Source organism: Oryctolagus cuniculus, chromosome 15 (assembly GCF_051225735.1).
Source record: "Oryctolagus cuniculus isolate XC-2025 breed Fujian yellow rabbit chromosome 15, ASM5122573v1, whole genome shotgun sequence".
In the NCBI taxonomy this organism is placed as follows: domain Eukaryota; kingdom Metazoa; phylum Chordata; class Mammalia; order Lagomorpha; family Leporidae; genus Oryctolagus; species Oryctolagus cuniculus.
In genome coordinates this window covers 19,825,427-19,853,052 of record NC_142881.1, presented here as the reverse complement: position 1 = coordinate 19,853,052, position 27,626 = coordinate 19,825,427, and the positions used below count along the sequence as shown (strand labels likewise).

At 42.9% G+C, this 27,626-nt stretch overlaps 1 protein-coding gene, 1 long non-coding RNA gene and 1 pseudogene across 10 annotated transcripts in view; 2 read left to right on the top strand and 1 right to left on the bottom strand.

The window, feature by feature from the left end:
- Positions 1 to 759: 759 nt before the first annotated feature.
- Positions 760 to 12,699, bottom strand: SMNDC1 (survival motor neuron domain containing 1). 5 transcript variants are annotated; one of them, XM_070057235.2, is made up of 7 exons: positions 12,356 to 12,571; positions 11,156 to 11,275; positions 8,389 to 8,578; positions 6,587 to 6,729; positions 5,383 to 5,544; positions 3,534 to 3,687; positions 760 to 2,043 (listed from the first exon to the last, which is right to left on the bottom strand). In XM_070057235.2, exons 3-7 carry the CDS (start codon positions 8,389 to 8,391, stop codon positions 1,906 to 1,908), a joined length of 600 nt encoding a protein of 199 aa, XP_069913336.1. In that variant the 5' UTR covers positions 8,392 to 8,578; positions 11,156 to 11,275; positions 12,356 to 12,571; the 3' UTR covers positions 760 to 1,905. The 5 variants fall into 5 exon arrangements, with proteins under 5 accessions (XP_069913336.1, XP_089170177.1, XP_008268719.1 ...); XM_089314051.1 differs by lacking the exon at positions 12,356 to 12,571 and adding an exon at positions 12,094 to 12,303; XM_008270497.4 differs by lacking the exon at positions 8,389 to 8,578 and having other exon boundaries at positions 12,356 to 12,699.
- Positions 12,700 to 12,723: 24 nt separating this feature from the next.
- Positions 12,724 to 27,626, top strand: part of LOC138845308 (uncharacterized) — a 44,488-nt gene continuing 29,585 nt past the window's right edge. The window contains exons 1-3 of one of the 5 annotated variants that reach the window (XR_016221576.1): positions 12,750 to 13,133; positions 23,940 to 24,038; positions 25,002 to 25,126. This is a non-coding gene — a long non-coding RNA (uncharacterized LOC138845308). Of the gene's footprint in view, positions 13,134 to 14,106; positions 14,328 to 18,732; positions 19,104 to 23,939; positions 24,039 to 25,001; positions 25,127 to 27,626 lie in introns of those variants that run through there. The other 4 variants (XR_016221573.1, XR_016221575.1, XR_016221572.1 and 1 more) reach the window with 4 other exon arrangements.
- On the top strand, positions 15,179 to 16,370 carry LOC108178451 (small ribosomal subunit protein uS14 pseudogene; annotated as a pseudogene).

Below are 27,626 nucleotides of genomic sequence, written 5' to 3'. Positions count from 1 at the left end.
CTGGCTTTGGCCTGGCCAGCCATTTGGGGAGTGAATCAGTGAATGGAAATTTATCTCTGTAGCTCACATTTCAAATAAATAATTTTTTAAAAAAACTGCTTGTTACAGTAGTAACAAGACGAATATTAACATTGTAGTTGGAAAATTTCAGGACTAGCTCTCTGCTGTGGCCCGGGAAGGCAGTGGAGGATGGCCCAAGTGCTTGGGCCCCTGCACCTGCATGGGAGACCCAGAAGAAGCACCTGGCTCCTGGCTTCGGATCGGTACAGCACCGGCCGTGGCGGCCATTTAGGGGGTGAACCAACGGAAAGAAGACCTTTCTCTCTGTCAAATTAAAAAAAAAAAAAAGGAAAATTTCAGGACTTACACAGCCCCTCTTCTACTTTATTTTGTACCTGTCTTACATGTTTAGGAAGAAAATCTGATAGGCATTGAGGTGGAAGGAAGAGATGGAATACCCCTCATCACTATCCTAAGTTTCAACTTACCAAGAAGCAACATTCATCAAATAAAAAATTCTCCCCCTCCACCAAAACTATTCACAAATGTATACTATACACAGCAAAAGCCCTTAAAAATGAGACTAGTTTATCCCTTAGGACACAACTTCTATGTCTAATGGAAGGAATACTTAAGGATTTACTGAAACCTTTGTCATACACTTAATGTTCTTTCCCATAGCAATCTATCAGCAAGTACAATGCTTTGGCACTATCCCAGTGTATGCAGCTTGATTCATCTTTTTGTTAACACACCCTGGAGATTTTAAAAACACTTTATTTAATAAAAGTTAAACATACAAAACTAAAATTAACGCACAACCTAAAAATCATCTTCCATTAGTTAGAAGATCTTTTTTATGCATGTATTTGGCTTAAATTCAACTCAGGATTAACTGTGATGTTCACTTACACCAACAAATGCTGGCAACTTGATCTAGTTAACAAAATTACAAACTCAGCTACATGAACATAATATACAGGGAAATTATGGTCAGATTAATGCACAAGAAATACACAAGATTTTTAATGATGAAACATTCAGTATTCTTGTTCATTAATTTAGCCTCAATTTTTTACAAAAATAGTATCTACACTGTATACAGGGCTATACATCAGCTTTTTGTTTTCCCATATAAACTTACATATCCAAAAAATGGTACTACCACAAGTGAAAAACTAACAAGAAAAAAAAGCCAACACACAAAAGAAACCCAAAAAAAACCAAAACAAAACAAAACAAAAACCCAACCAAACAAAAAACCTTACAAAAGGCAGCTCATCCTAAACATGCTTGGCTTCTCCCATAAAACGAAGTCTCCATGAATGAACATAAAAGATATCAGTTTTAGAGATGGCCTGACAGGCTTAGAAAACAGGTTATTGAAGGAAAAACCTCTAAACTGTCACTTATAAATTAACTCATATTTAGGCTTAACTGGACAATAGCCAGGTTTTAAAGTTGAAGATTAAAAAAAAATGTATGTATGAAAAAATGTCTATCAGATTGGTATTTTTGCCTTGATACTCCTAAGAACTGCCAGGATATGTCAAGTTCAAAGCATATGAAAATTCTGTTATGACTCATAAAAAAATTATGTACCATCAGTTTAGTGGTGGCCTGATATTAAGATCTTAGTAATTCATATAAGAGCTGTACTAGCAGCACTTATCTAGAAAAATTGCTTTATTCAACAAACTTTGAGGGAACTGTGGTAGTAGTAATGAAAAAGTTAAACGAATAGCAGTTATCAAATGCAATTTCTTCAAGTCTCATTCTAATGAAGCAAACAATGACAATGGTATCTTCCTTACTCATCTAACAAATAATTTACCTTTAGAAAAATATAAGGATAAAAAGGTAAATGTAAAGCCCTGCAGAGATGAAATCCAACAGTTTTTCTGATTATTGAGGCATTAAATGCCTGACATTGTATTTAGAGGTATCTTGATATTGTGTCATAGGTTTATCAGCAATTCCACAAGTTCCTACTCCAACTTTGCCAGTTACACTTTCAGGTGAAGCAAAAATACTCCTCTTTACCTAGGGGAAAGGAAACAGAAACCATTCTGGGTTAGTTTTGGGGAAAAATAAATTTCAAATTTTATGTAATGTTCTAGTGTCAAAACCAGATATCAAATGGTCCTGCACTGCATTCATTCACCCAACTTCTAAGCTGTAGAAAATATCACCAACACTATTAACATTTCTAACAACTGCCTTCATAAGTCTCAAAATTCTCATTTTGGCAGCCAGAATTGTGGCTCGGGTTAAGCTATAGTATACAATGCTGGCATTGCGCTTGAGTACTGTTCAAGTCCTGACTGTTCTCTTCTGATCCAGCTCCCTGCTAATGGACCTAGGAAAGCAATAGAAGATAGTTAAGTACTTGAGCCCCTGCCACGACCCACGTGGGAGACCCAGATGCAGTTCCAGGCTCCTATCTTTGGCGTGGCCCAGCTCCAGCTGTTGAGGCCATTTGGGAAGTGAACCAGCAGATGGAAGATTTCTAATTCTGTCTTTAAAATAAAAAAAAATTTTAACAACTTATTTATTTATATGAAAGGCTTAGTTACAGAGAGGCAGAGCCAGAGCCAGACAGAGAGGAGAGAGAGAGAGAGAGAATCTTCCATCTATTGGTTCACTCCCCAGATGGCCACAACAGCCAGAGCTGCACCAATCTGAAGCCTGGAGCCAGGAGCTTCTTCCAGGTCTCCCACACGGGTGCAGGGGCCCCCGGACTTAGGCCATCTTCTACTGCTTTCCCAGGTGATAGTGGTGAGCTGGATTGGAAGTGGAGCAGCCTGGACTCAAACCGGCGCCCATATGGAATGCCAGCTCTGCAGGCAGTGGCTTTACCCGCTACGCCACAGCACCAGCCCATGAAATAAATTTTTTAAAAAAAATTCTAGTTTTATAGACTCAAATCATTATTTCAGCTCTGAGCAATCCATCTTAGCAGAGTTGAAACTGGCTGAACTGAAATTTACCGTGGGGTCTGCTGTAATGTTTAAATTGTGAAATCCTTTGGCTTTCACCTCCAAATAAACACCTTATGAAAAGCACATCCTACTTTTCAGAAGCAGTGTCTACTACTGGAAGGATTATCTTGACAGTCATGAAAAGCAAGAGTGAAGGCCAGGTTTATTCTTGCTCGCTCTGAGCTTCCTATATGAATGTTAGGGTTAGTTTCTACCAAACACACCCTTAGAAAGCAGTGTACCAAGGAAATGTAAATGCTTTTTTCAACAGAAGCTGCCCATGATGCCTGGTGTAAAAGCATGCTAACAAAGCAGAGTCTCAAAGTCTCTATACTGTAATTCCTGACACAGATTCTATCATTATTCCTAATTTTTTAATTGTAGAAAGTGGATGAGAAATTTTTCAATAAGCCAAATTGAGGACTGACAATGATTCTGAATTCAATATCTGGTTAATCATGTCCTTCTAAAATCTACATTTTCATTTTCATTTTACCTTCAAAGAAAACTGTACTTTCCAAATATACAAAGTATGATGAAAGATTTACCAACCTGGCCTTTTTTGTTTTTCGAATAGGCTCTGTTGTTGAATTGTTGCCATTTCACCTTCTGGTCCTCTCTTTCCTGTTCAAGCTCTTTTATTCTCTGTGCTTTTTTCAAAGCTTTCTTCTTTTTATATTCACGCTGCTGGGCAATCATTTCTTTTCTGAGTGGAAAAAAAGAAAGAACTACATGCTAAACCTTAAGACTTAAAAGATGGTTTCCTCGTAGATATCAGCAACATAAAAACACACACACAAATCTAATACTAGCTTCTCTCCGCGAATAAAGGCACTAACTTATTTTCATCACTGCCAACCATTCAGTACTAAGAAAGGCTTTTACCCCCTTCTTATGTGGCGTCTTTGGAAACTTTCAAATTTAACTATCCATGACAAAATATTTCTTTTTTTTTTTATCTTTTTTTTTTTTGACATGCAGAGTTAGACAGTGAGAGAGAGACAGAGAGAAAGGTCTTCCTTTTTCCGTTGGTTCACCCAAGTGGCCGCTTTGGCCAGTGCATTGTGGCTGGCGTGCTGCGCCGATCCAAAACCAGGAGATTCTTCCTGGTCTCCCATGCGGGTGCAGGGCCCAAGCACTTGGGCCATCCTCTACTGCCTTCCTGAGCCACAGCAGAGAGCTGGACTGCAAGAGGGGCAACCGGGACAGAACCAGCGTCCCAACCAGGACTAGAACCCAGGGTGCCGGTGCCACAGGCGGAGGATTAGCCTAGTGAGCCATGGCGCCGGCCAAAATATTTCAACTATGACTTTTTATTTGATTTTTATACAGCTTCTGCCAGTTGTATATTAAGAGTTTCAACATGAATGGTTATCTACACCTTCATCAACTTCCAATACATGTAAGTTAACATGTGTAATATGGAGCACCTGGAGAAAGTATATGGAGAAACAACATCACGAAGTGAAGTATAGCTTTTTACATAGAAGTCAGTCAAAAGACCTAAAACAGAGACTACACAGTTTTATAAACCAGAGTTGCTTATGTTATTTTAATAAATGGTATTATTTTCTTAAAATGAAATATAGTTAGTTATATAGCAACTTAGGTTTTACAAGCTCTCAACAAACCCATAACAACAAATTGTGGCAAATACACAGTCAACCAAAGTACTGTTAATATTGCTGCTTAAGTTCCTTTCACAACTGTATACTTCTCCATCCCCACTGCAGCATTTAGCCCATCATCATCTTACATCTGGATTACAGCAACTGCCAGTAGTAATTCTAACGCTCAAATCTGAACACATCATATACCCTTTATTAAAAATGTTATCAGTGGCTTATAAGCATTTACAGTCTGGCCTCAGTTTCTCTAAAATTGTCAAATATCCACCTTCCAGTTCCAGCTTTTTACCACAGGAATCTTACCTCTATGTTCCTCCACATTCTCTTTTTTTAAAAAAAGAAGGAAACATTTACTAACCTATTACATGTCCAGGACTTTGTCAAGTCTTATTAATGGCTTAATCATTACAATCCAATAATTCAATTATTGTCCTCATTTTAAAGATGAACAGGTGTTAAACAGCTGTAGTTTTGGCATTTCTTTGTGCCCAAACTACACCTATCTGTTAAGGTCTGCTGAGAACTTCTACGTATTATTAAAGCAATTCTTTATTTGTTTTTGCCTCTAGATAACAGGCAGCACCACGCCCAAGCTAAACTTCTAAGTGGGAACCCCAATGACCCCAATTCACTTTCCCTAGGTATAAACAGTGTTGACTGTTTATCACTAACCTCTCACATCACAATCACACCTGTAGATTTTCCTCTGCAGATTCCCTCAAATACACAAATGGCAAGAGTACATCTAAAATGCTACAGTCAAAGCCACTTACTTTGACATGGGTTTGTTGCCACTGTCCTCCTTTGCCTTCCTCCCTTCTTCTACAGGCTTGAGGTTCAACAGTGGTGTCACTTCAGCATTGCCATAACCAGCAAAGGTGATTGCAGCGGTGCCGTTTTCTTCATCTATCTCCTCAATCTCCGCTTCGTAACACCTGTAAAGATATCATGGCTGTAAGCAGGTGAGTAAAGGTTTAGTACTCAGCCTACAAGATTTATACTGCAGTGATTCAATCATTACATGTGTCTAAACTGAAACTTCTATAATCAAAATACCCTTCTGGCCAAGATAACAAGAGTGTTTGGAGTTAGCCATCTGCTACTAAAAAAAAAAAAAAAAAAAAAAAAAAAAAAGGAAGTCCTAATGCAATATTATCAGAAAAGTCTCTTACGTACATTATGTATCTGGTGTGGATGTGTTTTAATCTGAGAAAAAAATATTTCTTAAAGGAATGATTTCAGCATGTACACTTCACAAATATCTGAAATAATCAGCCATTCACTCTTTCAATTTGGAAAGAAAAAGATTTTAGAAAATATTCACGTATTTCCCTTTGCTTTCACTTTTCTTTCCTCTGAGTTCCAAGCTATTCTTTTCCCCAAACTGAATCTAAAGCTAAAACTAAACTGTGGTAATCTCAACAACCCAAGAATCAAACTGGCTTTACCAATCACATGTCCTACATAGAAAAATTAAAATAGGATAGTGGGGCCAGCACTGTGGCATAGCAAGTAAAGCCGCGCCTGAAGTGCCAGAATCCCATATGGATAAAGACTTGTTTATTTATTTGAAAGGCAGAGTTACAGAGAGGCAGAGTCAGAGAGAGATCTTCTATCCACTGGTTCACTCCCTAAATGGCCGCAACAGCCGGAGCTGAGCCGATCCGAAGCCAGGAGCCAGGAGCTTCTTCTGGGACTTCCACGTGGGTACAGGGGCCCAAGAACTTGAGCCATCCTCTGTTGCTTTCCCAGGCACATTAGCAGGGAACTGGACTGGAAGTGGAGCAGCCAAAACTGGAATCGGCACCCATATGGGATGCCAGCACTGCAGGTCGGGGCCTTAACCCACCATACCACAGCACCAGCCCCAATAAATCTTTTAACAAAAAAAATAGAGTACTTCAAACTGAATAAAAACATCTTACCATTGTATTTTATTATTTCATGTTATAGTTAGAAGTTTTTTTCTACACTTACTGTCCATCTTCACTCCAGATTGCCATACATTTGTCTCCTACTTTCCATGCATGAGTGGGCTGAGTAGAAGCAAAACTGTCTGAACTTGTAAGAGTTTCAGAAGGTTGAGTTGACAGAAGGTCTTTGGTTAGTTCTATGACTTCCTAAAACAAAAAGACAAAAAAAACCCACCATAATATTTAACTCACATCATCAACTACTTTGACGACAGCAGCTCTCACATTTACGGTACTGATTAAGTACTCTATAAATATTTATCTGTTTCACAGGCAGAGCACTGTGATTATGCCCGTGTAGAAACTGAGATTTCTAGTAAGTGTTGCAACTGTGATTTAAGCTCAGAGTTGTTTTTCAACTTAACCACAAATACTAATGAAAACAGAGTTGAGTTCATATCATGCATTATTTCTAAGTGCCTATTTTATTTTAACTGAACTGAGTTTTCTTAAGATGAGAAATAAAATATGAGGAACTGAGCTAAATTCAAAATCCTTTAACCTTTCATTTTTGTTCTGTGTTTCATATAACCATACTGTTTTATAGGGTATCACTTAGCAAATTCTTCCCCAAATCACCAAACATTCCAAAGCAGTCTTATTAGTAACAAAAATGTTCCTACTCAGACATGTCTCGACTAAAATATTGTAAGCACATTTAATAAACCATTAGTGTTCCTATTCATTTATTTTAAAATCTATCCATCTAGTAAAGCAAATGCAGCTTAATTTTAACCACATCAGCACAGCTTCACATTAGTAATGCCTCTTTGTGTTTCAAGCATTTTTTCTAACCCAGGCTTAACATTCATTGGCTTCATTCAAAGGTGTTTGGTAGGGATAACAGAAAACTTCAGAAATTGTAAATACTGATAACTTGGCTATCTATCTGGTATACTTTTACTCTAATGATGATCCATGCTATGCATTATGCTTTCTAATTTAAGAACCTGCATACCTGTTCCCAATTTTTGCACAAAAAAATCTTTGGGGAAAAAATAAAGTTTACTGAGTTTCTTCTGGTTCCCACTGAAATAGATTTGGTACAGTAGCCAAGAACGTTAAATGTTACCTCTACCTTAAAGATTAAATCTTCCTGGCTATTTCTGAAAAATCAGTATTTGGGCATTAAAAATATACAAATATATTAATTTCTGGAGTAAGGTCAATTTTTGAGTAAAAAAAATAGAAAACTACTGATGAAATTTCAGTAGAATAGTATCTCCAAATGTTATGACTTGCCAAGTAGCCATCCAATTATTTTTTTTAATTAGACAAGTCCTTTACATTTAAATACAGTAAAGAACTTCCAAATAGATCATGTAGTCAGAGGTAAAATTATCCTGTTTTGCTTGTAGTTAACCACTTTTAGGGCCAGGAATGTAATCTAGTAATCCTGACGCAAGAGTCTACAAAACCTTAATCATACTTCCATATCTTCCTATGGATCAAACACTTAAACACGAATTCTGCACTTGTAGGTCTGAGATTTAGAACTGTGTTTCTTTTAGGACAGAACACTTTCTCACTGTACTTTTATAAGGAAATACATTTTTCATCAAAGAAAAGGGTTTTAAAAAGCTGTGCATGCTAAAAAGAATTTTCAGAGCCTTGTGCTAAAATGACCTTTAAGAAAAATAAATCCAGAACATCTGCGTGGAGTCTTGTAACTTGGCCATGGTTTTATGCACCCTCCCAACAAACTATGAAGAATTTCCTAAAAATTTTTCCTCACATGTACGTATCAATGGACTAAAGTATCAGAGAAACTATTTTATGTATGAGGGAGTTCTTGAAGGTACATACCATTAATTACTTTTCCTCCCCCAAGTCTGAGTTCTGAAACTGCTCCTTCAATGACAGATGGGCAGCAGTTACAGTAATCGGCAATTCCAGGAAGCATCAGGTGTTGTGATCTACATATCAGCAGGTCAAAGGGGGTGCACTCAAGCACTCTGCTTACTGAAGGAAGGCGTTTCGGGGATGCAGAGAGCCACTGTAATATATGAGACAAGTGACTTGACCCCTGCCTCCTTTAGAACCAATTTATTCAGCAAAACAGCCTAAGAAATTGACTATTTTTGTGATTACACACTGCCTGGGGAGTTAATCTGCTAGCTAGCCTAGACTGTAATATACCCTCTTTTTAAGAGAAAAAAGAAAGGCAGTTAGGACTTCAGTAGATTAATTTGCTGCCTTCTGAGTAACATTATTCTACATGAAAGACAATACATATGAAAGAAACATGTAAACTTTACTGGAAAAATGGATGTCATCGAAGAAATATTCTGTCATAAATCAAAGGGCAAACAAATTAATAACCAGGATAAGGATCTAAGTTCCCAAGAGTACAAGAAAGCAGAAACCATAGGATGGTCTAAAAATATCCAAGTGAGGAGATCACAAATTTAGCAAACAGTCTGAACAGATTTTCCACCAAATTTAACAGGCAAAATTAAGTACCAACAGTATGATACCTCTCAGAAAAAGGGGGTGGGGAAGGGGTGGAGGGGACCCAGAGCAAAACAGAAGCTTAACTGTGGTATCCATCAATGGAGACAATCGCTAGGTGGAAGCATATAACCAAATCCTTCCGGAACATTATCTAACCTGAAAAGATGTTCTCCATCTTAATATTCAGTTCAGACCTGTAATTTAGTAATCAAATGAATTTATTTTCTCAAATGGAATTCAAGGGGAAAAAAATTGTGATCAAAACTGGTCAGGAAAAACATTCTGTATTACAGAATATTTCCATCATCAAAGTTCTACTAGACAGTGCTGATGCAAATGGTTACAGAAAACAGGTTAATTTATATAGATAAATGACTTCCAGGTCACTAACTGAACCCTAGGTAAGCCCTTTAGGTGCCTACTCCAATGTCTACCACCATACTATCTCCCCATAACACTGTCCAGTACGCTCATGTCATCATAAGGCAGCTCTGCCCAGATGCTAATGAGAATTTATTCTAGAAATATTTTAAAAATCTGCTAGTAATGCTGTTTCAAACTCCACCCCCAACCTCTCCTCCCACTGACCAGGAAGCAATATACACTACACAGCATTGGCACACGTTCTGTTTTCTTCAAAGAAAAAAATGTACTGGTTTTTAAGCTGATGAAAGTGGATGGGGCACCTCTCTTTGAAGCAAGCAGAAAGTTAGTGCTTAACAGAGTATAAATATACAAGAGATCTCAACTGCCCCTGTCACTCTATCTTCAGTGTATCCACACAGAACACATGGGCATATTAAATGAATGGATAGGGAGAAAACAAACCACTGGGGTATCATTTCTGAAGGACCTGGAATAGAAGAAATTGTTCCTCAAAAAAATCTTTTTCTTATTGCCTGGCACCATGATATTCACAGACCTAGCTTTAATATTCTGAAGAGGGTCCTGCTCATGTTAAAATTATCCCGGTATTTTCTGTTTTTAAAAATAACATGATTCCAACTTCATCCCAAATCTAGAATTTGAACTTGAAAATATTCAACTCACCTTAATTATGCTCAGATAAGCTATTTCAGAATCCCAAATCTGGACCCCTTTTCAGATAAGTTTAATTTGTTTCCAGTCCTAATATTCCTAAAATATTAATACCTTTAATAGACAATGGGTTGATAAAGAGAGGAAAAGGATTCTTTAGATAGAATACAGATTCAAGTTTTGTACTGAATCAGTAAAGTGAGTTATCTAATTACAACACCCTTGGAACTTTTTAAAACTCAGGTTTAGAATTTTAAGGAAGGCTGTAAAACACAATAGTTGTACAGTACAGTATTGACAGATTATCTATGATATTTTTCTTAACTTATTATATGGAGAATCAGATGCAATCATGGTTTTGTGTCTGTCTTGAGATCCTAGTGCCAGTATAAATCTACTGAACTGTCCTGCAACAAATAAAGATCGCCTTCCACATCAGCTTCAACAAGTTATCAACAACTACACAGAGAACACTGGTCTCAGGCATTTTAATATGTAAATAAAGGTGTACATCGCCTTGAAAAAAAAAAAGCATACATTTCATTTTCAAATAATCTTGTGTCATTACAGAGACTCTTATGATTTTATTCTTTAATATTAGTTACCTTTTGAACTATGTCGTTAGCAGGTATGAAAAATAAAAGCTCTTCCCTTGTAAAGTTATAGAAGAGGTATTTAAGAAGCTCATAAAAATGCTATTAGGAAAAATTATGCATGTATTTAAAACATTTTTGCACCAAAGTAAGCATCTTTTAATTCCATTTTCTATGAACTTTCTGAAATACTCTTGTTTGTACTTCTCTGAAAAGTTTGAAAGATATTTTCAAAATCAACTCTTATTTTTAAAAATTAAAGGAGCACAAGATTTATATAACAAAGAACACTCCACTAGTTTGATGCCTATAAACTGAGAAAGTAACCCTATTCCTAGAAGTCATGGTGTCCGTGCACATATACGTGTGGGTATCCCCCTCTGAAGGGTATGTCGCGTTACCTATGGTTTCTAAGCAACGAATCACGTGAAAAACACAGAAATATGCTTTTCAAGCAATGCTAACTACAACTGGCCACCCATACTTACTTGTAAATCTTTCTTCAGTTTTAGCAAATCTTCATTTTCTCCATTTCCAGACAATGCAGCTTCCACTTGCTGGAGTTGAGCTTTGTAGCTTGCCAGCTGCTTTGCTAGATCCTCGGACATCTGAGGGGAAATATAAAAGGGTCACACTATAAAAATTAAACCAAAACTCCAACCATAAGGAAGAATTTCTCTACCTCCCTGAATTAACCAGGTTTGCTTCTAACTCCTTATTAATGCTGCACCTTCATTTACCACCATTACGTAGTCTTGGTCGAAACAACCTAAAGTACAAGGATCAAGGCGATAGATTCTGAAAACTACAACCGTGGGAGATGAATTCCATATAAAAAAAAAAAAAAGCAGAAAAAGCAATAAAGAGGGAAAGGGACATTCCAATTTTCTTTAAACTCTGAAAGGCACTCTTCTGGGTTCAATGGTAAGGTTGTTACACCTTTAAAACGCATGAATCTGTGGGAAAAATCCATAAACTGTCAGAAAAAAGTTTCTGGGCATGAAAGAATGCTTCCAAGGCCACGTGAAAAGGGTTCTGAGTTACACAACTCACTCCCTCTCCGCGAACTATTCCACAGAGCGCCTTACCAAATTCTTTCCCCGAACTCTTTCACCCACTTAAGTACGTGTCTATGCACTTCTTCAGTAACAGAAAACAGCTCAAACACGGTTTATTTACGTACTGTAAGGAACGCGCCTTCCGCCAAACACAGCTCGTTCTCCCCCGAAAGACGCGAACTCACCTTTCCTCGAAGATTTCTAAGCAAACATTCAGGGTGTCCAAGAGCCCTGCACTTTCTCAAAACTCCCGTCCAAGCAAGCCCGGGACCCGGAAAGACCCCACAGGCTTGTTGAAGCAAGCCAGGCGGCTCTCCCCCCAGGAGCCAGCACCCCGAAACCCCCCCAAGCTCGGCCGATCGTGTCACCTCTCAAAATTCCAACAACAAATCAGCCGCCAAGGAAACCGCCAGAGGCTCTGGGCGCCGTCGGCGTCCCAGTCGCACCCAGGCCCCACGCCGGCCGGGGCGGCTCGAGGCTCCACTCGGCGTCGGAGGCAGTGGCTCTGAACACGCTCGCCGGCGCCCAGACCTCCGCGGCGAAGCCAGCTCCTCGGCCTCGGGCCTCCGCTTCCACTCGGGAGAGGCCGAGGCCCGGCGCGGCCTAACCCTCCCGAACGGGGTTTGTTACCTTGTGTGGGGTGGGGACGGGGCGGCGGGAAGGGAAGGGGGCAAATGAGCCCAGTGATGGCGGCGACGGCGACAGGAGCAGCAGCAGTAGGAAATATCTCCGCGACGACAACAAGGCCACTCGGTGTGAAAAGGAAGAACTCAGTCCGCAGAGAGGGGGAGGGGAGGAAAGCCGGGAGCTGGAAAGAGGAAAAGACAGAGAGGCAAATGAAGTCTCGCGAGACTTAGAAACCCTCGCGAGAGGTTCCTCTACCCACGTGACTCCTCGCGCCCTCTAAGCGGTCCGCTTTATTCGCGTTAGCGTCGCCTGGTAGGCGGAGCCAAATGCAACGGAAGTGGCGTAACTGAGGTGCGCCCGGCGCAGAATATACGTTAGTCTTACCTAAGTTCCGGCTGAAGCGTAGAGTATTTGGTGTGGGGCGCGGTTGGCGCTGTTGTGAGGTTTTTACTGAGGTTCCCGGAATAGTAATCTCGTGTGTCTCCTGGGCCCGTGGTGGTGGGAGGTACGCTGCAGCCTTTACGCTGCTAATTGGCTCTCAAAGCGCGGGTCCCGAACTCGCCTCATCTACTCCTCTTGGCGTTAGAAACGCAGATTCGCCGCCCCGGGTGGCCGGAGGCTAGAAGCTGTGGGTGGGTGCAGCAGTCTGTGTTAACAAGCCCGTTAGGTGACCCAGCGTCCACTCAAGTTGAAACCACCGCTGTGTACAATACAAAAGCGAAAAACGTCTCAGTGGCAACTGAAAGCTGTTTAAATTGTGGCGGAACCTATGAGAGAAGAGGTTGGTTTATTTCGTAGCCCTATTTGTTTTTCTTTTTTTGAGATTTATTTATATTTGAAAGGCAGAGTTACAGAGAGGAAGAGGCAAAGAAGATCGATCCATCCGCTGGTTCACTCCAGATGGCCACAGCGGCCAGAGCTGGCCCACTCGGAAACCAGAATCCAGGAGCTTCCTCCAGGTCTCCCACACTGGACTGCGTTTCCCGGCCATAGCTGCATCAGAGGTGGAGCAGCCGGGACTCAGGCCCGCCCCCACACGGGATGCTGGCACTGCAGGGGGCGCTTTACCCGCTACGCCACAGCGCCAGCCGCCCTTTTGGCTTTAAATAATTAGTTTAATCTCCCCTCGGGAACAGTCTCAAGTTGTAATCACAGATGATAAGTAGAGTGATAGGAACATTTCTTTTTATTTTTAGGGGAAGTGGGGAGGGGAGAGAAGAGGGGCAAAGAAAGAGGGCAAGAGAAAGATGAAGGAAGAAGAGGAAAAGAGAGGGGAATGGGGAGAAACTGCATTTATGCTTAAAAAAGAAACTCATAGGTGCTGGCTTGTGGCCCCCTGGTTAAGCCTCTGCCTGCAGTGCCAACATCCCATTTGGGCTCCACGTTGAGTTCTGGCTGCTCTACTTCCAATCCAGCTCCCTGCTAATGGGTCTGGGAAAGTAGCAGAAAATGGCCCAAGTGCTTGGACCCCTGGACCCACAAGGGAGACCTGGATGGAGTTCCAGGAACCTGACTCAGCTTTGGCTGTTGTGGCCATCTGGGGAGTGAACCAAAGAATGAAGGATCTCCGTCTTTCTCCCTTCACTGTAACTCTACCTTTCAAATAAATAACAAAAGAAATGGGTGTGTGTATGTGTTAAGATTTATTTATTTGGGGGCTGGTGCTGTGGTGTAGCCGGTAAAGCTACCGCCTGCAGTGCCGGCATCCCTTATGGGTGCTGGTTCAAGACCCGGCTGCTCCACTTCCAATCCAGCTCTCTGCTCTGGCCTGGGAAAGCAGTGGGAGATGGCCCAAGACCTTGACCCCTGCACCCGCTTGGAAAACCCTGAAGAAGCTTCTGGCTCCTGGCTTCGGATTGGCGCAGTTGCGGCCAACTGGGGAGTGAACCAGTGGATGGAAGACCTCCCTCTCTTCTCTCCTCTCTCCTCTCTCCTAACTCTTTCAAATAAATGAATAAATAAATATTTTTCAAAAGGCAGTGTTGCAGAGAGAAAGATCTCCCATCTGCTGGTTCACTCCGCAAATGGCTACAAAGGCTGGGGCCAGGACCTCCATCCAGGGTTCCCACGTGGGTGGCAGGGGCCCAAGCACTTAGACCATCTGCTGCTGCTTTTCCCTGGCTGTTAGCAAGGAGCTAAATCTACAGCGGAGCAGCCTGGACTTGAACTGAGGTAGACCATCTGCTGCTGCTTTTCCCTGGCTGTTAGCAAGGAGCTAAATCTACAGCGGAGCAGCCTGGACTTGAACTGAGGTAGACCATCTGCTGCTGCTTTTCCCAGGCCGTTAGCAAGGAGCTAAATCTACAGCGGAGCAGCCTGGACTTGAACTGAGGCTCATACGGGATGCTGCTCATACGAGGTGCTGGCAACACAGGCTGTGGCTTAACCCGCAGTACCACGATTGCTAGCCTTCAAGTGTGTGTTTTTAATAATGCAGTTACATGAGTTCTACATGGGTACACAAACCTGTCTAGGGGTTTAGAATGGAAGCCAAATGTTTTCACTTGTTACCGTTTTTACTGTTTGCCCTTTTTTTCTAACCATAAGTATAATTTTATTTCAATATTTTAGAAAAGCATAAAGGCCTGAGAGACAGTCTGTGTGGATGCCAGGAAGGAATCTTTCCTGGCATTTGGGAGCTTCTGCTAGCCCATAGGAAAGTCCTCCTCTTGGGTGGATTCTCTGGAACTAGGGGCATCTTGCTTTAGTTTCTTCTGCCTACTTTTGAAGGCGACTTCTATTCTCCACACACACACACACGCAAAGTCCTCACAGTGCTGTACATAACCAATAGAGGCTAGGGTCAGATTTGCAAGTGTGGTTGGGATGGCAGTCAACAAGCAAGAGCTGACCAGGCTGCAGAGGGCAGCATTGTGAAGCTAGAATTAAAAAGGGGAGACAAACTGGAAGGGATGTACTTTCCCTTATTTGCATAAGATAAAATGTAGTTTTTGACAACTGCTCTTCTAGTTGTGTATAAGAACTGATGTCAGGGATCCTACTTGAGTATAAAGTAAACTTTATAGTTCTATTCCTGAACCCCTTAGACCAGAAAATAGGGAAATATCTCTTATAAGTTCCAGTATAGATTACTATACCATCTTGATAGTTTTGTTTCTAGGCTTGCTTTTTTTTTTTTTTTTAAGATTTATTTATTTATTTGAAAGTCAGAGTTACACAGAGAGAGGAGAGGCAGAGAGAGAGAGGTCTTTCATCTGATGGTTCACTCCCCAGTTGACAACAGCTGGAGCTGCACCGAATTGAAGCCAGGAGCCAGGAGCTTCCCTCAGGTCCTCCACGTGGGTGCAGGAGCCCAGGGACTTGGGCCATCCTCCATTGCTCTTCCAGGCCATAGCAGAGAGCTGGATGGGAAGTGGAGCAGCCGCGTCTATGAACCAGCACCCATATGGGATGCCAGCACTTCAGGCCAGGGTGTTAACCCGCTGCGCCACAGTGCCGGCCCCTAGGCTTGCTTTTAATCTCCCCATCTAGGCATCTGATCTAGCTTCCTGTTAATGTACATGAAAGGAGGTGGATGATGGCCCAACTACTTGGGTTCCCCACCCACCCACATGGGAGTTCCTGGCTCCTAGCTTTGGCTTGGCCTAAACCTTGCTGTTGTGGGCTATTGAGTGAATCAATAAGGTGGATAGTCTCTCTGTCCTCCCCCTCTGTCGCTCTGACTTTCAAATAACCTTTTGCCTCATTGCACTCCTGAAAGCAAGATAGGTCACTAGCAGCTCTACTGGAGCCAACCGTGAAAATTCAGCCAGGTTTCCCCCTTTTGCCACGTCTGCTCTAACCAGTACAGTCTGATCTGGAAATCCGGTCTCAACATGTGCCCCTAGTGTTTCCATCAGTACACGAAAGATATCAGCTTCATTAAGCTGGACTAAGTCATGCTCCTTGAATGGATTCTCCAAGATGTCAGCCCTATGGAAAGTCATGCTAGCTCTTTGGATATAAAATCAAGAACTTCAATTCAAATAAATAACTGAATCTTAAAAAAAAAAAAAAATTACATTGCATTTTAATTCCTAGAAAGAAATGAAAACAGTTGTACATAGCAGATACCATTCTAAGCACTTTATAGGTATTCATTTCATTTTCATGATGATTCTTTGTGGTATTAAAGACAACATGGATCAAGAATAGGCTTTGAGTAGGAGTGTTACTTCAAATAGCACTTAGCACCTCACTTGAAGTCTCAAAATCCACCTTCGATGTCTTAATTTTCTTAAAACATTCACATTCAGACTTCATGGGTTATGCTTCAAAAGAGCAGTATCTAAAATTTCTACTTCTTTAAACCTGGCATTTATTTTGTTGAACCCCAGTAAATCAAATAAAAGGTTTAGACTCCAAATTGTCATCAGAATATACAGCTATTTCCTATCCCTACTGTAGGAAACTAAGGAACCACTAAGGAAAGACAGAGCTTCTGCCTTTGGCAATGTGCCAGCCCACTGAGGGGCACGGTGGTCAACTAGGAGACTGCCTTCTTTAGCTTTGATTGTACTTGCCTTACTAAAAGTAGCCCCAAGGACTGGCACTGTGGTGCAGCAGGTTAACGCCCTGACCTGAAGCGCCGGCATCCCATATGGGTGCTGGTTCTAGTCCCAACTGCTCCTCTCCCGATCCAGCTCTCTGCTATGGCTTGGGATAGCAGTAGAAAATGGCCTAAGTCCTTGGGCCCCTGTACCCATATGGGAGACCCAGAAGAAGCTCCTGGCTCCTGCCTTCGGATTGGCGCAGCTCCTGCCCTTGCAGCCATCTGGGGAGTGAACCAGTGGATGGAAGACCTCTCTCTCTGTAACTCTTTCTGTAACTCTGTCTTTCAAATAAATAAAATAAATCTTAAAAAAAAAAAGGCTAAAAGTAGCCCCAGATATGCCCACATTTTTTGCTATCTCAACAGATGGTTAAAGTGATGAATTACAGTTGTATACATAGTCATAGCTATTTATGTACTTTGCTTCATTTACTCATAAGTATTTTAAATGTTTAATTGAGATTTGCTACTGAGCAAGCTACTTGCCTTTTTGTGCCTATTCGGTGTTTGTGTACAGTGCATTGAACATGTACATATATCTTGGGATGATACTTAGGTGTCATCATCCATTTAATGTTGAGGAGAAAACAACCTTAAATGGATGTTGATCAGTGTACATACTCACATATTCATCAGTCATAGCAATCCTGAATTGCCCTCTGAAATTTTGTATTGCCTTGCTAGTCTTAGGGTGTACATCTTCAGCTATTCTGTGTTGTACATGCACCAGTATACTACTAAGGAGCAACATCATGTCATACTGAAAAGCTTTGGGGTTTTGGAGGATTTTGGATTTCAGAGTTTCAGATTAGGGATGATCAGCTGTATTCCAATCATTCATTCTTAGTGGTATATATTTTGAAACAGACAAAAACCCTCAAACACAAAATTGTTGCTCATAGAACTGTAATTTCACAACTCTTGTGTACTATATATAAACTATATATATATACATACATATATATGTATATAAATGCTAAAAGGAAAGAAATACAAGCATAAGAGCAGTTATGAGGGAACCCTCTGATGTTACATTTGGGCTAGAATTTTCCAGACATGTTTTTGGAAGTTCTGTCACCCTATTAGAAGGTGTCCATATCTTGACACCTCAATACCATTCCTCACTAAAAGGAAATAGCATTTCTTAGAGAAATGGCTGATTTCAGATCTCAAGCCCAGAAAGTATGAAGTTGAGCCTGAAATACCTTTCCAGAAAGCAAGGAGGTGCCCCCAGAGTGATAGGGTCAAGAAAAAACCCTCAGCAATCAGTTTTGGCAGGGGAGGAGACTCTACTGGCCAAATATGAGTCAATTTGGCCGCTAAAAAAGAGTAATAGGGGTAGGGCCGGCGCTGTGGCTCACTTGGTTGATCCTCCAACTGCAGCGCCGGCATCCCTTATGGGCGCCTGGTTCTAGTCCCAGTTGCTCCTCTTCCAGTCCAGCTCTCTGCTGTGGCCCGAGAGGGCAGTGGAGGATGGCCCAAGTCCTTGGACCCCTGCACCCGCATGAGAGACCAGGAAGAAGCACCTGGCTCCTGGCTTAAGATTGGCGCAGCTCCAGCCGTGGCAGCCATTTGGGGAGTGAACCAACGGAAGGAAGACTTTTCTCTGTCTCTCTCACTGTCTATAACTCTACTTGTCAAAAAAAAAAAAAAAAGAGTAATAGGGGCAAGTGTTTGGCTGAGCCACTTGGAATGCCCACACCCCATATTGACATGCCAGTTTCAAGCCCTGGCTACTTCACTTCCAAACCAGCTTCCTGTTAATATGTAACCTGGAAGGTAGCAGATGTTGCCTCAAGCATTTTGTTTTTGTTTTTGTTTTTGACAGAGTGGACAGTGAGAGAGAGACAGAGAGAAAGGTCTTCATTTTTCCGTTGGTTCATCCCCCAATGGCCGCTGCTGGAAGAGGATCAACCAGGACAGAATCCAGTGCCCTGACCAGGACTAGAACCTGGGGTGCCGGCGCTGCAGGCGGAGAATTAGCCTGTTGAACCGCGGCACCGGCCCTCAAGTATTTGTGTCCCTGTCTCCCATGTGAAAGACCCAAATAGAGTTCTGGGGTCTTGGCTGGGTTGGCCCAGCCCCAGCTATTGTGGGTACTTGGGAAGAGAATCTGCAGATGAAGATCTTTCATTGTGTGTGTCTCCCTTTCAAATAAAATGAAAAATAAATTTTTAAAAAGAATATAATGAAAATGAATTATCAAAGTGCTGAATACATTTTTTTAAAGGTATAAGCCCAGAGGCCGGCACCGCGGCTCACTAGGCTAATCCTCCACCTGTGACGCCAGCACATCTGGTTCTAGTCCTGGTCGGGGTGCCGGATTCTGTCCCGCTTGCCCCTCTTCCAGGCCAGCTCTCTGCTGTGGCCCGGGAGTGCAGTGGAGGATGGCCCAAGTCCTTGGGCCCTGCACCCCATGGGAGACCAGGAGAAGCACCTGGCTCCTGGCTTCGGATCAGCGCGGTGCGCCAGTCGCAGCGGCCATTGGGGTGAACCAACAGAAGGAAGACCTTTCTCTCTCTCTCTCTCTCTCACTCACTGTCCACTCTGCCTGTCAAAAAAAAAAAAAAAAAAAAAAAAGTGTAAGCCCAGAGTGATACTCAAAGGCTGGGGAAGGGAGTATTTCTTTATGGAAGAAGGACGCCAGCCAGTAAGTATAGCTGGAATGATGGGACTGAGAAAAATCATTTGCAATCGCTAATGATTAGGGAAGGATCATCAATAGAAGCTAAAACCCATCTGGTGAGAGGAGGGAGGGAAAGGATGTTTACATTGTCATTGCTCAGAGATACAAAGTATCCCACCCTCAAATTACTTAACAATTACAAAGAAGAAAACATTCCTTGCCATCAACAAAATCAGTGGTCACCAACTTAGCCCTGTGACCAAATTTAACACCACAAATTGTGGAATAGCAGCAGCCTCACCTATAAAGGCACCTCCCTAAAAATGCGTAACCTGGATTTAACCAAGCCTTTGGACCTAACTGCTAGTTTACTGGAAATACAAGCACGGAGTAACAAGGAGAATAACTAAGAGGGCTGAATCAGCTGCAGAATATGGTATATTCTATAAGGAAACTGGCCTAAATTATTGTTTTTCTTTAAACATTTTTAAATATTTTTCTTTGTTTTCATAACATTTGGGGGAAATTAGGGGAGAGAGAGAGAGAGAGATTTTCAATCAGCTGTTTGCTCTCTAAATACATGCAACCGGTGGGTCTGAGTCAGGAGCACAGAACTCAAGCTGGGTCTGCCACGTGGATAACAGAAATGCAGCTACTTGAGCTGAGACTGAAATTACGACCAGGACTCAAACCCAGGCACTTCATATGTGGGATGCAGATGTCCCAAGCAGCATCTTAACCACTGAGCCAAATGTCTGCCCCTGGCCCAAGTCCTTCAAAAGGTCAATGTCTTTTTTTTTGTTTGGTTGGTTTTTTTTTTTTTTTTTGACAGGCAGAGTGGACAGTGAGAGAGAGAGACAGAGAGAAAGGTCTTCCTTTGCCGTTGGTTCACCCTCCAATGGCCGCCGCAGCCGGCGCGCTGCAGCCGGCGCATTGCGCTGATCCGAAGCCAGGAGCCATGTGCTTCTGGTCTCCCATGGGGTGCAGGGCCCAAGCACTTGGGTCATCCTCCACTGCCTTCCTGGGCCACAGCAGAGAGCTGGCCTGGAAGAGGGGCAAACGGGACAGAATCCGGCGCCCCGACCGGGACTAGAACCCTGTGTGCCGGCGCCGCAAGGTGGAGGATTTGCCTAGTGAGCTGCGGTGCCAGCCTCAATGTCATTTTTAAAAAACTAGGGATAGGAGTGCTAGATTCAGAGACATAAAGACATAACGATTGAATGCAGTGAGCAAATCATGATTGAATGATGATTTGGAAAAAATGAATCTATGAACAAATTGGAAGGCAACTTGGAAGACTTGAATATGGACCCAGTGTCAGATGATATTGAATTATTGTTACTATTACTAGGTCTGAAAATTATTTTATGGCTACTTATGAAATGTCTATTTTTTTAAAAAATTATTTATTTGAAAGAGTTAAAGAGAGAAATATCTTCCAAATGTTGGTTCGCTCCTGAAATCACTACACTGGCCAAGGCTGGACCAGGCTGAAGCCCAGAGCCTGGAACTCCATCTGTCTCCTACAGGGACGGCAGCTGCCCAAGCACTTGGAACATCTTTCACTGTCTTCCCAGGTGCATTAGCAGGGAGCTGGATTGGAAGTGGAGTGGCCAGGACTGGATCCCATGCTCATATGGGATGCGGTGGTGGGTTGCGACTTAACCTGCTGCGCCACAACAGCGGCCTCAAGAATAGTGTCTTATGCTCAGTTGTTTAGATGTGAAGTGTCATAACATCTGTAACGTACCTTCCAGTAGTCTGGTTAAAGTATATAAAATTTTATATATTTTAATACTGGTTAAAATATGTGTATGTTTGTGTGACTATGTATGTGTACAGAGAGAGAAAAATGTAAAAGATGGCAAAATGTTAACAATGCTAAACGTCAAGTGAAGAAGTATAAATGTGCATCATACTGCCTTTCAACTTTTTTGGTATATTACAATTTTTCAAAATAAAAAGATGGGGGAAGTATTCAGAGACTGGCTAGAACACCTTCTAGAACGGCTTTCGGAGGTGGGACTTGTGTGTGTTGGGGGTCGGTGGGGAACTCTAGGGGTCGGCAGTGGCTTGGCAAACTCAGTAACATGGGAGAAACAGAAGACAGTAGGCAGCCGGATGGTCAAAGCTTAGCAGGAAAGATGTGGGCTGAAGCAGTCACCGGGAGCTCTTAGAAGGCCCAGAAAAAAAAAAGCATGATTAACATGAAAGAACTGCTCTGACTTCCCCACACAAAGGCCAGAGAGTGCAGTGGGCCTTGCCCTCTGATACGGTGATAGGCCTTGTTTGGCTTTCTTCCTATAACAGCCCCAGCAGCCTCCTCACAGTGATCTTTTAAACCTAGAGTGAATTGGATTCATCTGCCTCACAGCCACGAAAAGTACATGTTCATGGGGCCTAAGCTTATTGATCTCCTAAAAAGGATCAAACAGTCCACATCATGTTTACTGCACAGTGTATAATTGTCCACCACATTTTGGTTTACAACCAAGGTGGCAAATACAGAGGGGGCAAAAGGCAATTGTTCGGTTGACTTTTTCCAGAAGCCAAAATGAGTCCTAGAATTCTACCCAATCAAAACTAGAGGCCTGTAGTTTGATATTTAGCCATTTTATTGATATGTTGCCGGACAGAAAAAACAATAACTATGCAAGGGAGACCAATTAAGACCTATTAAGCACTAGCTCAAAGACTCCATTAGGTGGCAGTCAAGATACAGCATCTATTGATGTCTCTTGTCCCCCCCACGCCCACCCAAAACACACACATAGTGATGAGCCTTAGTGAAGCAACATTGCCAAGCATATTAGGGATAAGAGGAGAAAGACAAAAAACAAACAAAACAAAACCTCTAAGGCTTACAGTATCGCCAAAGCCCTACAGATCACCTGTGTGCTGTTGACACCTTTGTGTTCTTCATTTTAGAATGTAAGTAGGAAGTGTGGCTCCTTTTGTTCAAGACCCAGTACATTTAACCAGTACTTGTACAGTGGCACCCTCATCCCCTGTAATTGCTGCTCAAGAAAGGCTTTGTGGACCTAGTGGGTTTTGCAGATTGGGTTTCCTGGGGGAAAAGATTCCGAGTTTCTGTGCCAGAGTTGACTGGGGAGTACTCTGGTAGCATGCCCTGTGAGAGGGGTGGGCAGTGCTGGGCAGAGAGGCAAGGCAAGCTGCTGTGTAGTGGCAATAGGGGCCTTTGCTAATCCTGCAGGAGTCTCTGGGGCTGGGATGACCATTCAGAGACGGCCCCTGTCCCATACTCAAGCTGTCCAGAGCTTTAGACTCACTCATCCCTGCCTGATCAGCTGTCCCCATGAAGGGGGTGAGGGGTGATTAGCCAGCAGCACGCCCCCTGCTGGAGAGCGGCGCCTCAGTCCTGCAGGGGCTCTAGCAGATACCATAGCAGCCACCACAGCAGCGAGGAAGGCATATTTTCCCTTACCACTTCTTTTATTTATTTTATTTATTTGAGAGACAGGGTTACAGAGAGAGGTAGAAACAGAGAGAGAGGCCTTCCATCCGCTGGTTCACTCCCCAGATGGCCGCAAGGCTGGAGCTGCACCGATCCGAAGCCAGGAGCCAGGAGCTTCTTCCAGGTCTCCCACATGGGTGCAGGGGCCCAAGGACCTGGGCCACCTTCTGCTGCTTTCCCAGGCCATAGCAGAGAGCTGGATCGAAGTGGAGCAGCCGGGTCTCAAACTGGCTCCCATATGGGATGCCAGGCTTCAGGCCAGGGCGTTAACCCGCTGTGCCACAGCACCGCCCCCCCCCTTCTATGTTGGGTATCTCTGATGTGCCTTGCGTGCAGAAGCGACTCGTATTAGAAGCCTCCTGGTAGAAACAATAGATGGATTTCTTTCTCTCTCTGTCCCTCTCTGTCTGTAACTCTGCCTTTCAAATAAATAAACAAATCTTGTAAAAAAAATAAAGAAAAATGTATTTCTTCCTTGTTTTCAAAGAGATTGAATTCAGTATAATTGAATAGTAACATTATTGATGATGTACTAGTGCCAGGCGCACCTTTACCAGGTGTTAAAGAGGCAAAGAAGAACAGGATGTGATTCCTGTCTCTTGGACATGGTGCCCAGAGGAGCCCAGTGCTAAATACCAATAGTCCAGGATGCTCTTAACAGACTCAAAAACACTGAAGGGGCAGAAGAGGAAATCATGGAGTTCTATCTGTGAGTCTGGAGCTGTCACCATGTCCGTCTGAACCGTGTCTTCAAAGACGTTCTTCTAGGCAGGGAAGTGGGGAAAGGCACGTGAGAGCAGACACAAGGGGGCAAAAGAAGTGAGGCATGAAAAAGCAGGGCAGGTTTGTGCATGGAGCGTGTACCCAGCACAGGGCCATGGCCATCTTACCACAGCCTTCTATTGAGCTAACAAGTTGGTTTTCAAAAACACAGGTGTGTGCATAGGTTGCTGCTTCCAAAAGATCAACCTGACAGCCAAGATTGAGGATGCGTTCCAAGGAAAGACTCCCCTTCTTAGGATGTTGCATTAGGGTAAGTGAGAAGTGATGCCAGCCCGGTCTGCAGCACCATGGTGGTCGAGAGGGGATTCAGCCAAGAAGTGATTCGAGGTCTTCAGAAGGAGTCAGGGACTCTAAGGGGGAAAGCGATTCCTTCAGCTGAAACTAGAAAAAAATGAGTGTTGGTGTCACAGAATACAAAAGAAGCCATGGTCAGGCAAATATACATTGAAAGTTTCCTTTATAAGTAGCCAATCATACATTTAATACCTTCAAAGAGGCAATTTTCAGAAAAATATCATTACCCCCAGACATACACAAACATGCATATTTTTGAGATTATTTACTTGAAGGAGTGACCTGGAGGGGAGAGAAGAGGGAGACACACACACAGAGAGAGAGAGAGAGAGAGAGAGATCGATCTCCCACATACCGATTCACTTCCCAAATGGCTGTAATAGTGAGGTCTGGGCCAGGCCAAAGCCAGGAGCTGGGAACTCCATGTGGGTCTCCTCTGTGGGAGGCAGAGGTCCAAGTACTCGGGCCATCTTCTGCAGCTTTCCCAGGTGCATTAGCAGGGAGCTGGATGGGAAGTGGAACAGCTGGGACTTGAACCGGTAATCATCTGAGATGTCGACATCACGGGTGGTGGCTTAACACAGTTTGCCAGAAACCTGGCCCTGAAGCAAATTTTCTGTATCAGTAAGCATTATATTTGGCTTTGGTGAATATTCTAAAGACTTCTTGTAATCGGTGTTAATGATATTTTCCTAACATTTGGATACATGTCAATTTCTTCATAAGTTCTTTACTACAGTGTGATATGAAGAGTTAATGTTTTAGGCATTTTCATCATGGAGACAACTTTGGATTGATCCTAATTATAGCCTGTCTCTTGCAGGCCTTTGAAAGTGATGTTTACACTCCTATATGTACTGCTAGGGATATAGATGTGAGAACAGCTTGATTATTAACAACTTAATCAACTTATCTCTAGTTTATTTTTTCAGTGCTACTGAAGAGCTGCCCACATCTGATGATTTCTCCACAGGTAAAACAAAGTAGAGCCAATTAACCTGTCAAACAGCAGAACAAATCTCATTGAACTGAGACACGAATGTGGCCATGGCGTGGAGGAATACGTGCCCATTGATTTTGTGGTCCTTGAAGCTACTGAACAAGGAACTGCTTTAAATTATTCTCTTTTGCTGTGACATGTAAAGTGACTTGGGTTAAGTCACTTTACTTCTTAGTGTTCCATGGCGGGGTGGGGGGGCGGAATAAGGATAATATGTTTCCTTCTAGCCTTCTAAGACAAATGGATGTGAATATAATAGCTGCTTAATATATAATATCAATATAATATATATAATATATAATGTAATATATAATATATAATTATATATAATATAATTATATAATGTATAATGTAATTATATATTATATATAATGTAATATATTATATAATGTAATTATATTATACTATATATTATATAGTATATAATATATAATATTATATATTAATATATAATAGCTGCTTAAGAGTGAATACAATAGCTACTTCTAATAGTTTCTGAGCCCAGATTTAACTGTCATGGGCTATGGGGGGGCTGTTGATGTTCTATTTGGACATACTTGCTCTTCTTTTGCATCGCTCTGGATCTCTGTCTTATGATCTAAGGAAGAAGAAGCGTCAGCATTCCTGACTAGCTCACAGGACAGTTCTGGAGGGGATTCTGCCTCTCACGAGCTGTGAGACCTTCACAGGAGACCATAAGTTCAGTAGTCCCCCATTTCCTTATTTATGTCTCCTCGCAGCCCTCAGTCTGTGCTTCTAAAGTTGCCAGAATCTTCCCTGATGAGTCTGGTCCACAAATGATTACTCAATCCCACCCTTACCTCTTCTTCCTCTGAGTTTTTCTTTTCTTTTCCTTTTTTTTTTTTTTTTAAGATTTTTAATTTATTTTACTTCAAAGTCAGAGTTCACACAGAGAGAGAAGGAGAGGCAGAGAGAGAGAGAGGTCTTCCATCCGCTGGTTCACTCCCCAGATGGCCACAACAGCCGGAGCTGCGCTGATCTGAAGCCAGGAACTTCTTCCGGGTCTCCCACATGGGTGCAGGGGCCCAAGGACTTGGGCCATCTTCCACTGCTATCCCAGGCCACAGCAGAGAGCTGGATTGGAAGAGGAGCAGCCAGGACTAGAACCGGTGCCCATATGGGATGCTGGCGCTTCAGGCCAGGGTGTTAACCCACTGCGCCACAGCGCCGGCCCCTACTCTGAGTTTTTATTGCATTCTGTTCAGGTTACATAGTCTAACTCTTTTTTTTTTTTTTTTTTAAGATTTGTTTATTTTTTACTTGAGAGAGTTACACAGAGAGAGGAGAGGCAGAGAGAGAGAGAGAGAAAGAGAGATCTTCCATCCGATGGCTCACTCCCCAACTGGCCGCAACAGCCGAAACTGCGCTGATCTGAAGTCAGGAACCAGGAGTTTCTTCTGGGTCTCCCATGTGGGTGCAGGGACCCAAGGACTTGGGCCATCTTCCACTGCTATTCCAGGCCACAGCAGAGAGCTGGATTGGAAGAGGAGCAGTCAGGACTAGAACCGGTGCCCATATGGGATGCTGGTGCTTCAGGCCAGGGTGTTAACCCACTGCGCCACAGCACCGGCCCCAGTCTAACTCTTCTTCTTCTTCTTCTTCTTTTTTTTTTTTTTTTTTGTTTTGCTTTTTTTGTTTTGTTTTGTTTTGTCTTGTTTTGTTTTTTGACAGGCAGAGTGGACAGTGAGAGAGAGAGAGACAGAGAGAAAGGTCTTCCTGGTCTCCCATGGGGTGCAGGGCCCAAGCACTTGGGCCATCCTCCACTGTACTCCCTGGCCACAGCAGAGAGCTGGCCTGGAAGAGGAGCAACCGGGACAGAATCCGGCGCCCCGACCGGGACTAGAACCCGGTGTGCCGGCACCGCTAGGTGGAGGATTAGCCTAGTGAGCCGCGGCGCCAGCCTCTAACTCTTCTTAAGTGTACGTTCTAGGAAGGCAGGGTTCCACGCAGGAAATCCTATCTCACTCTCCCTCACCTGCTCTGGTGACCTGCACGTCTAGGCCTTTGGTGTGGACTGTTTTGATGCCAGCTGACGGAGGACACTCAGGAACAATACAGTACCTCCTAAGAGTTGTCCTCCTCTCTCGCTTCAGAGAGAAAAAGGAGGTCATTTGCCAAGAATTTCCTCACAGGCCGCCTCCTTCCAGCGCACACACCTGAAAATTACTCATGCTAATTCATCCTTGAAACAATCTTGAAACATCCTTGAAAGAATCTGACTGCCGTGGAGTGAACGTTCCCACAAAACACAGGGAGGAATTTAATCTTCCCTGCAAGGTGTTAGGAGGTGGGACTTTAAAAAGGCAGTTAGATCATGAAGACCCAGCCATCATGAATAGAGCAATGGATTAATGGCTCAAGGCGCTGTCTTGAGAGTGGGTTTATTCCAGAAGCCAGCTCAGCTTGCTCTCGTTTGCCTTCTGCCCTCACCAGGCATTGCCCTACATGGCTCGGGGACTCTGCAGTCCCCAACAGCAAGAAAGCTTTCACCAGGCGTGGCCCTTTGACTCAAACCTCCCAAGA